General features: G+C 44.6%; 1 protein-coding gene across 2 annotated transcripts in view; it reads right to left on the bottom strand.

The window, feature by feature from the left end:
• Positions 1–237: 237 nt before the first annotated feature.
• LOC136108732 (mesothelin) overlaps positions 238–13004 on the bottom strand; it is a 32929-nt gene continuing 20162 nt past the window's right edge. For both annotated transcript variants that reach the window (XM_065850838.2, XM_071815201.1), the window contains 21 exons: positions 12659–12750; positions 11847–11977; positions 11125–11246; positions 10532–10703; positions 10068–10283; positions 9785–9955; positions 8624–8770; positions 8434–8483; positions 7492–7612; positions 7079–7164; positions 6348–6477; positions 6051–6241; positions 5266–5356; positions 4679–4790; positions 4277–4461; positions 3658–3804; positions 3315–3448; positions 2612–2739; positions 1900–1994; positions 1120–1309; positions 238–882 (listed from right to left, as the gene is read on the bottom strand). In XM_065850838.2, the coding sequence (XP_065706910.2) occupies positions 788–882; positions 1120–1309; positions 1900–1994; positions 2612–2739; positions 3315–3448; positions 3658–3804; positions 4277–4461; positions 4679–4790; positions 5266–5356; positions 6051–6241; positions 6348–6477; positions 7079–7164; positions 7492–7612; positions 8434–8483; positions 8624–8770; positions 9785–9955; positions 10068–10283; positions 10532–10703; positions 11125–11246; positions 11847–11977; positions 12659–12750 (2806 nt within the window). In that variant the 3' untranslated portion in view covers positions 238–787. The remainder of the gene's footprint in view (positions 883–1119; positions 1310–1899; positions 1995–2611; positions 2740–3314; positions 3449–3657; positions 3805–4276; positions 4462–4678; positions 4791–5265; positions 5357–6050; positions 6242–6347; positions 6478–7078; positions 7165–7491; positions 7613–8433; positions 8484–8623; positions 8771–9784; positions 9956–10067; positions 10284–10531; positions 10704–11124; positions 11247–11846; positions 11978–12658; positions 12751–13004) is intronic.

The following is a 13004-nucleotide window of genomic DNA, read 5'->3' as shown; positions in this document are numbered from 1 at the left end:
ATTGTGGTTTTTCTGGCTGGCTTAAATCTGAAGCTTCCACTTCAGCTCTTTCTTCATTATCTAGTGTCTCGTCCTCTACTAGGAGTGAACGTTTATCCCTCCAACTTGCAGATCACCCACTGAAAATCTTATACAAAGTTCTTATGCCCTCCCCACGAGGAAACTGAGAACAGCCTCAGCTCTTTAGTGTTGAGTAGTCGACACCAAAGAAAATTAGCAGGCATATTTGGGGGTTATGACCGTTTAATTTGGACCAATACCTGCAGACACAAGGTTTGGGCAGCCTGAATGAAGAGCAGACAACAGCAACTCATCAATTTGCTTCTGGTATTTTTTACTTAGTTCCATTATTTATTTACAACCAGCCAGGAGACTTCACTCCCACTCAGAGATCCTGGCAGTGTCAAGAGACAAGGTTCTTTGAGAAACTTCGTCATTAACATGCGGAACAGCCCATTTGCTCACCCTTAAACCCACCAGGGTTGCGCAGTAAAATACTGACATAGTTTGTGTTGCAATAATATGACTCGGGCTTACCTAGGCTTGGTCTGTACAAAAGGCAAAGATCCTGCTCTGAAGTGTCTGAAATCTTCCCTTCAGACAGAACACTGATTTTTTTCTTTTTTTGAGTGATTTGAAAGATAGAAGTACCTGAAAGCAAACACTGGGCTGTGTACGTTGCCTGCTTGCACTGAGTACCCCTCACCCCTGCATGGCTGTCCCCAAAGGTCTCACGACAGGTCACAGCCTGGTCCCCCCTCATCTTGCTTTCTCTCGAGGAAGATTTTCAAGATAAAATTGACATGATCAGGAAACTGGTAAGCAGAGCAGGCAGGAGGTGGAGCGTCATGGCCACAGGACCCAGAGGGGCTGAGGATGGTGCTGGAGGAAAACAAGAGGGTGTCAGTGCCAATAAATCAAAGATTGAAGCGTTATCCCCATGCGGTGGGGTATCTCTTTATGTCGCATGAGGCAGGGCCCCGGGAGCTGCAGCAGCTGCAGCATCTCTTTACAGACAACTGAAAGCACTTTGCTTCCATAAGGCAGCTTTTCTGCTTGCTGTAACTCAAAAAGAAATATTTAAAGCACAATAATCAGAGGTCCAAACATGCTACGTACTCTGAAATTTGGGTGTGACGATGTTGATGTAGCCTTCCTGTGTTCCCCCAGTGAGCCCAATCTGCAGTTTATCCAGTTCTGATTGTTTCTGCACCTGGATCCAGTCCCAGATGGGAGGCTTGTACTGCCACTTCTTCAGATCAGCAAGATGAATCCCCAGCAAGCCCCGAACCTCAGAAGGTGTCAGGCTCTAGGAGAAATCAAAGAGCAAGAATTACGGATGTAAATGCAGGAATGGAAACAATATGTCTGACCAGGGAATCTGTGAGGTTTCTGTCAGCAGAAGTGTGAAGAACAAAGACAAATTTCTGGTGAGCAGTTGCAGTTGGGACACTCTTGCCTTAGGTTGAGGGGATGAACACAACAGTTCTTCAAAGCCTATTTCTGTTGTCCTCTGATGTCAGATCTCCTACACCCAAGTCGGGGCTCCAGTCGCTGCCCAAATCACTGGAGTTTCTTCCAAAATTGATGATATTACAGCTAACACTCTCGTTAGAAGATCTGGCACATACCTGTGGACTGTAGTCTAGTGGATGCCCATCCTCTGCTCCTGCCACTCCTGCTATGAGAGCCTGGGCTAAAGAAATTCCCCAGTAAGACTGGCTTAGCATCCACGTATGACTCCAAATTATATTTTTAACTAAGTCTGAGGCTGGTTTGCCACTTTGTACTGGTCTAGCATCATGCTGACTTTGATGGAGTGAGTCCTGATTCACACCAATGGACAATGCAACCATAACAAGAATGCAAGGACTCAAGCAATTTCAAAACTCAGCTCACCATCAAAGCGTCTCTTCTTAACTTCGCCAAAGTACTAACATTCATGTTCACATTGTCCTTGCTTAGAGCTTGGAGATCCACACCAGGAGCACCCCCTGGGACCCAAAAGAGAAAGCATGTCAATGCAGGGGGAACAGCCCTCACCTGAGCAGGGTTGTGTACCTATATAAGCTGGAGCTACAATGATGAATCCAAAATTTATTAGGCTGCGGGTGCTAACAGAGTGAGTTCCAGCTGCAAAATATATGGATGCTACTCCAGTTGGCTGGGTGGTAGTATTACATCGGCCATTAAGCCAATCTGTGACAATGCCAGAGTCCAGGCAGATGTGTAAGAAGAATTTGCTCAGGCTGTGAATAAATTCTTGGCTTAACAGGGTAAAATCCATGTTTTGTGACACGGCTGTGAGATAAGCGTTAAGCACGAGCAGCTGGATTTCTTGTGGACCTGGCAGATCTTACCCATCCCAGCAGTCATGAGTTTGATTTTCCCTGTGACAGCCTGACCATTGATGTAGGCAACTTTAAGTCAGGTACAGAATCTTTCCAGAGTATTTTATGCCAATTACAAGTTGGAAAACTCTCCCAAACTGGTAACAACTTGCCTTGGAAAATTCCCGCATCTTCGGTAGTATTTCATACCCACTCAGCTTCTGGTTAAGGCCCCTCCCTTTCCCCACACCATCCCCATCCCATCCTGTTCTTTTACATACCTAGATATGGTACAATAAGCTGATAATAAGCAGGTGTATTGTGCTGGTCTGAGAAAGCACGTTTGGCTTTAACATACAAGATGTCTTTCGTAGTCTGAGAACAGGCTGAAAGATTCAGAGATGCCAGTCTGCAGAAAAATGAAGATTTAGGGAGAGAAAAAGAATTTATTATATTCAATTTCAATCTTCAATTTGAATAAACTATTCTGAGTATCTCTCTGGGATTCTCTAGATAGGACAGCTTGCCCCCTCTTCCCAGTAGACCGAAGAGGTATGGGGAGAAGCTAAGCAAAAAAAACCATAACAAATTACTCAGTCTCCTGCTCAAAATGAGGTGTCTTCTAAGTTAGAATGACTCAGGTAGTGCATGATAAGTTTGAGTGTTTGCAAAGATAGAGTTATTTAATTAATATCATATAGCAGTCTTTCAAATGAATTTAAATCACATTTAATGAGCTCTCTTGTGCTTCTGCATGCATTCAGACTGTATCTGTTGTCAGCTGAGGTACAATAAAGAGAGTTTGACTGCAAATCTGAGCCCTTCCTGGTGGGATGGAGAACAGTGGGCTTTGAAACCTGGACACAGAGCAGGTTCAGTTGGTTCCAACATTTCCTGTCACTGAATGGAGAGAAAAGGAAACTGCACTTGCTGATGGGAAAGTGCTTTTGCAAGAAGCCAAAAACATCACAATATTTGACTCACTTCAAGCTGTTGGGGTCTATCATGTTCAAATCAGTTGCATTTAGAAGGCACACGTATCTTGTACCAATTGCATTCAGTGCAGTGGCATTCAAGGGGTTTCCCAAGTCAATATATCGTCTAATTATTGTTGAAGCCTAGAAACACATTTAACTTGAATCAGAATTTACGTTTTCATCCTCAAAAGAAAAACAAATGCGATTTACAAAACTAAAATTGAATCATTTCAAATCTGTTTGTTTGGCCCTCAAAGATGGGGTCAATCACTTCTGAACCCTCTAAGCTCATCGTAAACCAGCAGCTCCCAAGCCAGGAAGCAAACATGGGCAGCAAAGCAAACCCAAACCTGATCATTATCAGTCGCATTTCTTAGCAAGAAATACAGCGTGTCAGCTGAAGTTATCTTCCATTTGGCAATGTCCTTTGGGGTGATAAAATCCATGAGGGGTCCCAGGTTGCGAAGCAGACTTTCAGGATACCCATCAGGATATGTCTGTGGAAAGATCACAGTTGTTGCTATGAACACTCATTATCACACCTGTGAATTTACATTCTTTGCAGAATTAAGGTGGAAAAGCCCTAAAGGTCCACAAGGAATAAAAAAGCGAAGCCAGAGAGATGCCGTGAGCACGTGTGTCCTTTTTCTGCTCGATAGCTCAGGCAAGCAGGTCCCCAGGGAAAGAACAAACCCTGAGAAGATTTTATTACTGTCTTTGACTATCTAATGGAAGATTACAGGGAAGAAGGAGCCACACTCTTCTCAGGAGCACACAGTGAAAGGATAAGGGCCAACAGGCAATTAAAGTTCTGATTAGATAACAAGAAATACATAGGTGGTCAAACATTGCAAGAGGAGCCCAGAGTGGTGGTGGAGTCTCAGTCCTTGGAGATACTTAAACTCAACCAGACACGCCTCTGAGCAATCTCATCAGTAGATAATTTGACATTCTTCAGCCCAGCATTACCTCATCCAGATTCTCCTTCAGCACAGCTAATTGCTGAACACTGAACGGGTAGGTCAGTATCAGAGAGAGGTGGTTCGCCAGAGAGACGTTCTTCAGGCAAGCACGTAACTCCTCAGGTGTGTAGTAAATAGGCATCAAGTCATCGTTAAGAACCTCCTCTGTTACCTGCTTGCCAGCTGGGCAACCTGTGGAAGCAATTATCAAACGTGTTCAGTGTTAAATCCTTTCGCGTCAAGCTCTGAATGCTCCCTTGCTGCAGAGGGATAGGTATGAAATCACGGTTCCCCCCTCCTCTTGGGTCATCCACCACCAAGGGTTTCACAGTTCAACTCAGACAGATTCAGGGAGACCCACAAGCAGCCGGGGGAATCCTGCTGTTAGTATCAGGAAAAGCTCCCGTACCGTCAGCACGCTTGTGCCTTGTGGGCAGGAGCTCCTGGACAAGAGTTGCCAGTTGTTTCCTGGACAGGGGCGAATCGTGTGCAAAGTTTTTCAGCCACACAGTTAAAGCTTTCTGCAAAGAAAATGTTTCATCAGGGGGATATTGCAATTTTGGGCTTATCACCAGCATAACAAGTTGCTACTCAAACTTCACTAGTAAAGCACTATGTGCAGCAGAGCTGCTGCCATAAGGCTTGAGACCAACCTTTGGTGAGCCAAAGGCTGGTTTATAAATGCCTAAACTCTACCACATCCCATGCCCAGTAGGAGATTTTACCTCCTCACAAAGCATTGCATATACTTACTATTGCTTTCCATCTCCGGTACTCATCCAACAGGTACAGGAGTAAGATGACAGTGACCTGGATCTGCAGTTCCAGGTTGTCAGCTTGGCCAACCTCACTTCCCATAGACCATCCATCCCCTTTGGCACCACACTTCTAACGAAGACACTACTGAAAACAGCTGAACAACCCCACCATATTTCTTCCATCCTGCAGGACCTACGAGTGCTTCCCAAATTCCCCACACCTCTGTGACCAACCCACCTTGGGGATCTGCTGCAGGATACTGTGATCAAAGACAGGAATCAATCCACTGAGCTCATTCAAGGTAAAAGCTGACCATGCTGCAGGAGGCCTGCATGAAAAAATCAGCAGGGATCAGCTTAATAATAAAATTTTAAACCCCACATACAAATAATACAAACAACAACAAACACAAAACCAAAACACCTTAAAAGTTGCCAGGATTATGTCCTCCTAACATCTGGAGTTAAGAAAGATTTAAATCCTAGAACTTCTCGATCCCTTCCTGTTACACAAAACTTCATTCCCTGAGAGCAGGAGCAATTGTTAGTAACACAAATAAAGGCAAGTGGATGGGAAAATGGTGTTTAACAAATACATTACCTTCTCAACCATGCAAACCAAAGAATATCTATTGCTAACTATCACCCAATTCAGTGCCAAGATCTTAGGGCATTTGCCACAGGAAGGGAAAATATGTTGTCTCCCTGGACAAGGTCTCTGTCAGATCTAGCCAGGGGTTCATCAAGCACCTGTCAGCTTGACAGGTAGAAACAGAACTTTTAAAACTAGAGCAAGTGAGACACAGGAGTGACAGTGTATTTTTCAGTGGAATTCCAGCCAAACTTTTCAGCTGAAAGAAAATCAAGTAAAACAATTAAAAGGCCAAACGTGAAATCCAAAACAAGCAAATTACTCCAGTTTTTGATAAAGCTAGTTGGTTGGAGTTCACTCAGGTCTTAACAAGACAATGGTTTTGTTTAGGGGAATTGTTTTGCTGATATGCCCAGAAGAAGAATTCATACCCAAACGTAGTGTTACCACCGCTGACGATGCTCCTAATGGCCTCTTCCTGATCGGGCAGGAAAGATTCACACCGGCTTAGCTGCTTCAGCAAATTCCCACCAGAACTTCTAATGTATTCTCCACCCAGGTCACAGACCAGACGTCCCAGAATCTCTGTATTTTCTGTGTTTACTTGTGTGCCAGGGATTTTCTGAAGTAAGACAAGACAGAGGAGTTACATAGAACTGCTGTACAAGGGGATTCTTGAAGCACACATTGTCCCCAGCCTTGTGCAGAGCTGTCCCCTCACCACGTACCAGGCACGCTAATGCTTCCAAGAGCAGCTGTTTCCGCTGGGACGACTCTTTTTGTAGAACGTGCAGATTTGCTTTCCCAATTTCAGCAAAGTACTGCCGACAGCTCCCTGTCGCTGCATAGTCTGAAGGACTAGAAAGACAAATACTCCATGAATTCCAGTGAACGATACTGAACAGTTGGTCAGGGTCAAGGCTGTTCAATATACACTGTGTCCAATATAACACTTCCCACATCCACAGACTCAACTCTATTCAGTTGTTGTTCTACAAGATCCTAGTCTGCATTTTTTAACAATTCATTTTCACTTTAAGGAGTCTGTTGTGAGACTTGGCTTAAAGTTGTTCAAGGTTTGGATACAGAACCATGATGGGTAGCTACTGGAACAAAGAAATCCCCTCTACTGGCTGTTTGCTTTGATGTTGTCAGGGAAAAGCACATTCAGGGAAGCCAGAAAGTAAGAAAAACCCATATGGGTTTTGTATCCAAATGGATGTATTTAAAAAGAGCTTCATAATGTTTAAATTAATATGATGGATGGTTGAATTTGAAAGGACCTTAAAACCCTTTTGAAAGCTTTCTGTAATCTGGGTTTTTTTCCCTGTAATGAGGTCTGAACAAGTTTGAAATACACATCAAATATGAACTAGTCATTGCCAGCGAGGTTATAAAGTAATATCTCTTTTCACCACTAAGTATTAAGGCAAGAACACAAAAACCATAGCACAGTTACCTTAAAAATAGCAACAGGTCTTTAGGATAGTTATCTAAATCCTTGGGAATCCCATTCAGAGTCACCATCTTCACTAAGCAGCCCAGCTGAAAGGACACCACAGTTTACATCCAAGAAAGGAAACAGCAGGAAAACATAAAGAAACAAATAAACCCCAATCAAATATAAATACTTTACTCTGCTCCAAAGTAATAATAATACAGAAATCATAGGTTTTAGGTCCTGAGAAACCAGTCAACTGGGTTTTGACAACTTTCTCTCTTTGGGGATTCAGAACTGTGGGATGGAGACCCAGGACCAGTCACATTTGTTCTAGTCCCTTAAGCTGGAAGTGTTTTTGTCCTGGTTGAGCAATCGTCATCGCTATCTTCACGTCAACATCAAACACCACATTTCGAAATATGGAAACTGACCTGGTCTTCTCCTAGCTCAACATTCTTCTCCTTCATGGCTTTGGCCAGCTCCTGAAGGCTTTCTGCATCCAGCTCATGTGCAGCTGCACAGGTGAAGCCTTGGAGGACCGACTGGGAGAGCCTGAACATTGACAGAAAGTAAATCAGAGGGGTGAGGACTTCGGGAGAAAATTCAGTGCTGATCTCCCATATATGTAACAACAAATACAGGAAGCATAAACCTCTCCCTTTCCCTCAAAATTGTGGGTCTTGATGAATATGAGAGATCAAGAAGCCATCACTGGTCAGATAAATATTATCTAGAGACTCGTAGGGGAAGCAGAAATGCAGGGACAAACTCTCCCTAAGCAGTATTACTGTATCCTGAATTATAAGACTAGTCTCCTCCAGGAGTGTTCAGTACATGCCACACGTTGAAAGCGCAGTGGAGTTGTGCAGATCCTCAGCACTGAGCACCGGCTGCACAGCCCGGGAGAGCTCAGGGAGCAGGTCCTAAAACTTCAATTGCTTTCTATATGGAAAAGCTTCTACTGTGAAATCAGCAGGACACTGATGCCAACTCCATTGTTTTTCCAGATACATATAATGGTTTTCATAATTTCTCATCTCAGATACGAGAGCTGACAAAATCTAATCCCTGAAATAGTGCCGTGGAAGACTGACATATTCTCCGATTCCAAACACAGAGGCAGTCAGAAGCAAGGCTCCAGGCACAGCCTGAGCCAGCAGCATCGTCTTGGAAAGCAAAGGTTGCTTTGGGGTGTATTTTACAGCTGATACCCTGGTAAATCTTGGTACTACACACCTGTGTTTTGGTTTGCATGATATTTCCCATCTGTTGCTATGGATTGAATATGGTGGGTCTGCCATATGAACCAAAGAAAACACAAAAATTGCAATCAAAGCAAACATGGAAAATGGAAAAAGATAAGAAAAAACTACCTGGTGAAGTCAGGCTCTGTCTTTATCACATCATTGAAGAACATGGCAGCCTGTGAAGCAAAGCCAGAGTGTCAGTGGTTACAATGCTACTCTGCAACATCCACCTGCATTTTCAGAGCAGACTCACAGCTCTGGAGAGTCCAAGGCTGATGCTGAGGGGTAGGAAGGGCACAAGCCACTGGCATATTACCTGTTCTCGGGTCCACATTTTACTGTTGAAATCCTGAACGCTGGGCTTCTCTTCCCCAAAAACAAGCAATGATTTTGGAATGTAACTGGCCAGATCATCAGGAATATATTTAACCAGGTCAGCAGGGTGGCCTACACTGGAGGAAATCTTTAAAAAAAAACCAACCGTATCATTCAAACATTGTGGCTAAAAGAAACAAGTGCTGGAGGAGAAATGACAAACTGGAAAGGAGCCAGGAAAATTCCCCTGCTGATCATCTGGGCATTTCTCAGAGACCTAACGCTATCAAATATTTCCTGTTTGACATATTCATCAGACCAGGAGAGCTGCTTGGACCTAATACCCAGGGTCCTGATGAATGGGAACAATTCTGTCTCTTATCAGTTCCCCACCTCCTGGCTTCATGCCCTAAAAATGTTTAACCGGCCAGAAAGGAGGGATAAGTCTTTCCTCTCTGCCAACCCAAACAATGTCTCAGCTTACTGAAGGCACACAGCAGAACAATGCCGCGGTAAATGAGATGTTATTTCTCTAATGCTTCACACAGAGCCCTGGCAACCCTCTTGGGCCAGGACATGCTACAGGCAGGGCCTGGGGTGCCAAAACCAGGTCAGAGTCTTTCCTACCAGAGGTAGGATGAATACCAACAAACTTGAATGCTAAACATGCAGCTTGAAGGCTAAAGTCAGTGAGAATAAAGGCAAAGAGCTGTCCACATCCTACACAATCACATGAAGGAATGAAATTCTGCACTGCTGAAGGATCAGTCCAGCTTGAAAGCTATTTTCTAAGGTGCCTTCACATCTCACATGGGTCTCACTCTGAACCATGACAACAACCTTTCCCTGTGAGCATCTCATCAAGTCAGTAGGGAGCAGTTTCTAGGACTGCCCATAGAACAGTTGTTTCTCCTGCCCTCCTCCCCAGGAGGCTCAGCTGGACATGCTGGCTGGCAGCCAAGGACATGGTGACAGAGACCTGAGATGCTTGTCCTGCTGCACACTCTGTTTAGCAATGCCAACCCCCCCCCACCAAGGGAATGTGGTCTGGGTGTGCACCTGTGTGTCAATGCCTGGCCCCAGGTAACCAGTGTTCTTAGCTGGGACTCACTGGAGCTTTGCTAATTTATGACGCCTGAAGAGAAAAAAAAAACAACTTCACCTTTTCCACAAATGCCATTTTCAGAGGAGAGGGCAGGGTCGCCATTTGCTGAACAAACTCAGGCAATTTAATGGCTTCCAAGATGACTTCTGGAGGCAGATTTCGAACTGTGCTGCTGTTGAGACCAGCCACCAAGCTCCCCAGCTTTGCCAGGCTCTGTCCATCCAGGATCTGAAAGGTAACGCACACAGGCATGAGTATGTGAAGGGCCAAATATCATTTGTTTGCAGCTATAATAGCTATACCAGGGGTGAGGTGCATTTGTGAAACTTATCCTTCGTACCTGATAGCCAGAGCTGAGCAGTTTGTTGATAATAGCGCTGGACTGATCAGCATTCCAGCCGCGAACTTCACCCAGGGCAGGAATAGATGCTTCAAGGTCCTTATCATGGACGTTGTTCTGGATGTTGGATACGGACAGCCCAACCGCAGCCTGGCCCAGTGCACGCAGGATCTCAGCAGAGAAATGCTCAAACTTTCTCACCAAAGAGGATGCAACCTGAAAAAGTCCCACACAGAAAGAAAAGAGAATGAGAGGAGTAATGAGTTGAGCTTATTGGATCCTATGGCCTTTGGACACTTTAAATCACTAGTCATTCTGCCTCCAACTTGTGCGATGAAGCCTGTGACAGACTGCATTCATCCCCTGAGAATTTTCAGAGGAGGTATGAAAGCTGAATCCTCAGCCCTCATAAATTTTGTCCAGGAGAATGAAGAGCTCCGTGGTGGGGCTGGAGAGGAGATTACCTGCAGTTCCTCTGCGGGCAGGGAGGAGGGAGCTCGCTCCCTAGTTATTCCTCTGTGTGCCAGGTTCCACGGGCAGTTCTTAGTGATCCTCTGGGCCAAGCTCAGAGCGTCATCTCTGCTCAGGTTGCTCACTGCCGAGGGGCTCAGGTAGCAAACCAATCTGTCTGGGACACTGCAGGCGGGAAACAAGAAATTGCCAGTGCGACAGACAGTGGCTCTGCCAGACCTTTTCCCTTTTTACAAAAATGCTCTTTTCCAGTGCACATTTCTGCTGATTCATTTTAGCTCTGATGATGTTGATGCTCCTGCTTACAGAGAGTACTGCTGTGTCCTGCAAAACTGCATGAACATGCAAGACATGCTATTGGTCATTAGTTGGTGGCTGGCACGGTGTGACAGTCATTTCCCAAGACACGGAACTTGTGGTCTGGCCCTCCCCGAGATCAAGTGCAATGCAATGATTTGAGGAACAGAAAAATGCTTTACATGTTTCGTGGAAGCAGCCATCAGAGCCGTCACTCAGCAAACATTTGCTAAGTCACAGTCCCATGAGAAACCGTAAGTCAGGTAGGAATTCAGGTCAGGTCCCATACCTCGATAAGGGAAAACCAGGTGTGGAGGTCAGCAGCCAGGTGTAGTACACAGCTGTCTCCCGCAGCAGGGTGAGGTTGCTGATCAGCTGTATATTGACTGGATCCCCAGCAAATTTTCGAAGCTGAAGGTGTGGACATGAAAAAAAAAATTTAAAAAAAAAAGAGAATAGAATGGATACTTTAATCCTGACAGTCACTGAGGACAGTTTGAACAAACCTCACTTCAAGCAATAAGGATATTTTTACCTGGCTTTAAGATTGTGACAAAATTTATTTTTTGTTTTCAAGTTATACAGTTGTACCTGGTTTTATTTATCTTTGCACTCCAAGGGCATGTAAGCCTCTCTCTGACTGCTGTGAGGCACAAAGGTGGGAGAACTGCTAAAGGATGTAGCCCCTTCAGCACCACTCACACACACAGGCCTGGTACAGTCTACACTAAACCAGGCCCAGACATCGATCCAGTCTGGAGATAAAGCTGGGGTTTGTAGCTCTTACTGACTCCAGTTTGCTTTCTGCAGAATTACCCATGTGAAACCGACTTCTGTGCAAGTGCCTCTTATCACAAGAAATCATGATGCAGTGAAAAAATAAGAACTGAAGTGACTGTTCACAATAAATAAACAAGAAAAATGTTCCTGTCAGCAGCATCTCCATGAATTTTGGTCAGGGCAGGAAGACAGCATCCCAGGCATAGAGTATTATGATGAGCCTGCACTTACTGTTGGTTCATCACCAAAAAGCTGCACGTCTTCAACAGTAGCATGTTCCAGAAAGGATCCCAGATAATTTTCAAACCATGCAGTGGAATTCAGACCTGGAATGGCTGCACTGTAGCATTTCTGGTTTGATCCTGCAAAACAGGCAGACACCATAAAACTACAGACGTACTGTATCAGGAAATCAGTGGAGACTGGAGATTTCTGAATGCGGAACAGGCTTCAGTCTATCAGAGAACTCAGCAGAGAGCTCCCCAAGTGCCTTTGGCCACACATTATGCTCAAATCCGTGTGTTTGTGCATTCAAATGACAAATGCACATGGGACAGGAGAGATGGCTCATTCCTTCACGGCCCTCCACCACGTCACCACCGGTCTCTTTCTTTCCCCAAATTGGACAAAAACATTTAGCAGGACATAAAATTTTTGCATGCAAGGTACTGTCTGGAGTGTCTCACCTGGGTCCCTTTGTGAGCTAATTTCTGACTGAATTCTTCAGGTCTCAGAACCAAATCCTGCCCCGTTCTTTCACACCAAAAGTCATAAATGCCATTTGCGCATGATGTAAGTCAGCATGGGACTGACTGTGCTGATTTATAAAAATCCTGGATTAATAAAGCTTTCAGGCATGGAAATTATTCCTGATACCACTTATCACTGTCATATTGCCAGACTATTTCCACTGAAGAGACAATATAAATTATAAAAAAAAAAAGTGAAGCCTCAGCCCTTTAAGAGATGGCATCTAAGGTTGTAACATACAACAGTGGCCTAAAGCATTCTCTTGTTTCCTAAAGAAAAATCAAGTCATTTACCATCCTGGGTGAGATAGTATTTGATTCCAGAGTAAATCCTCCTCTGTTCTTCCACTGGAAGGTCCGAATATATGTCATTCAGGGCAGCGACTCTAAAGATGGATAAGAAAGGCAGACATCTCAAACACAGCTGAAGCCAAACCTCGAAGACTGATATTATCCATCATATTCCTCTTCAAAGCCACCAACACGTGGACTGATGCCGAGGAGCAGTTACAGGGTCAGTAGGTGTGTTATGAAGCCTTAGAGAGATGTTCTCAGAGACTCTCCATCAGTTCCCGGTGCTCACATGGTTTAGCCCCTCGCTTTAGGGGCTGGAGGAAGGGCCACATTCCTATCTCAGCAA

This window comes from Patagioenas fasciata, chromosome 15 (assembly GCF_037038585.1).
Source record: "Patagioenas fasciata isolate bPatFas1 chromosome 15, bPatFas1.hap1, whole genome shotgun sequence".
Lineage (NCBI taxonomy): Eukaryota > Metazoa > Chordata > Aves > Columbiformes > Columbidae > Patagioenas > Patagioenas fasciata.
The sequence above is the reverse complement of the archived record's forward strand: the minus strand, read 5'-3'. Positions and strand labels throughout refer to the sequence as shown.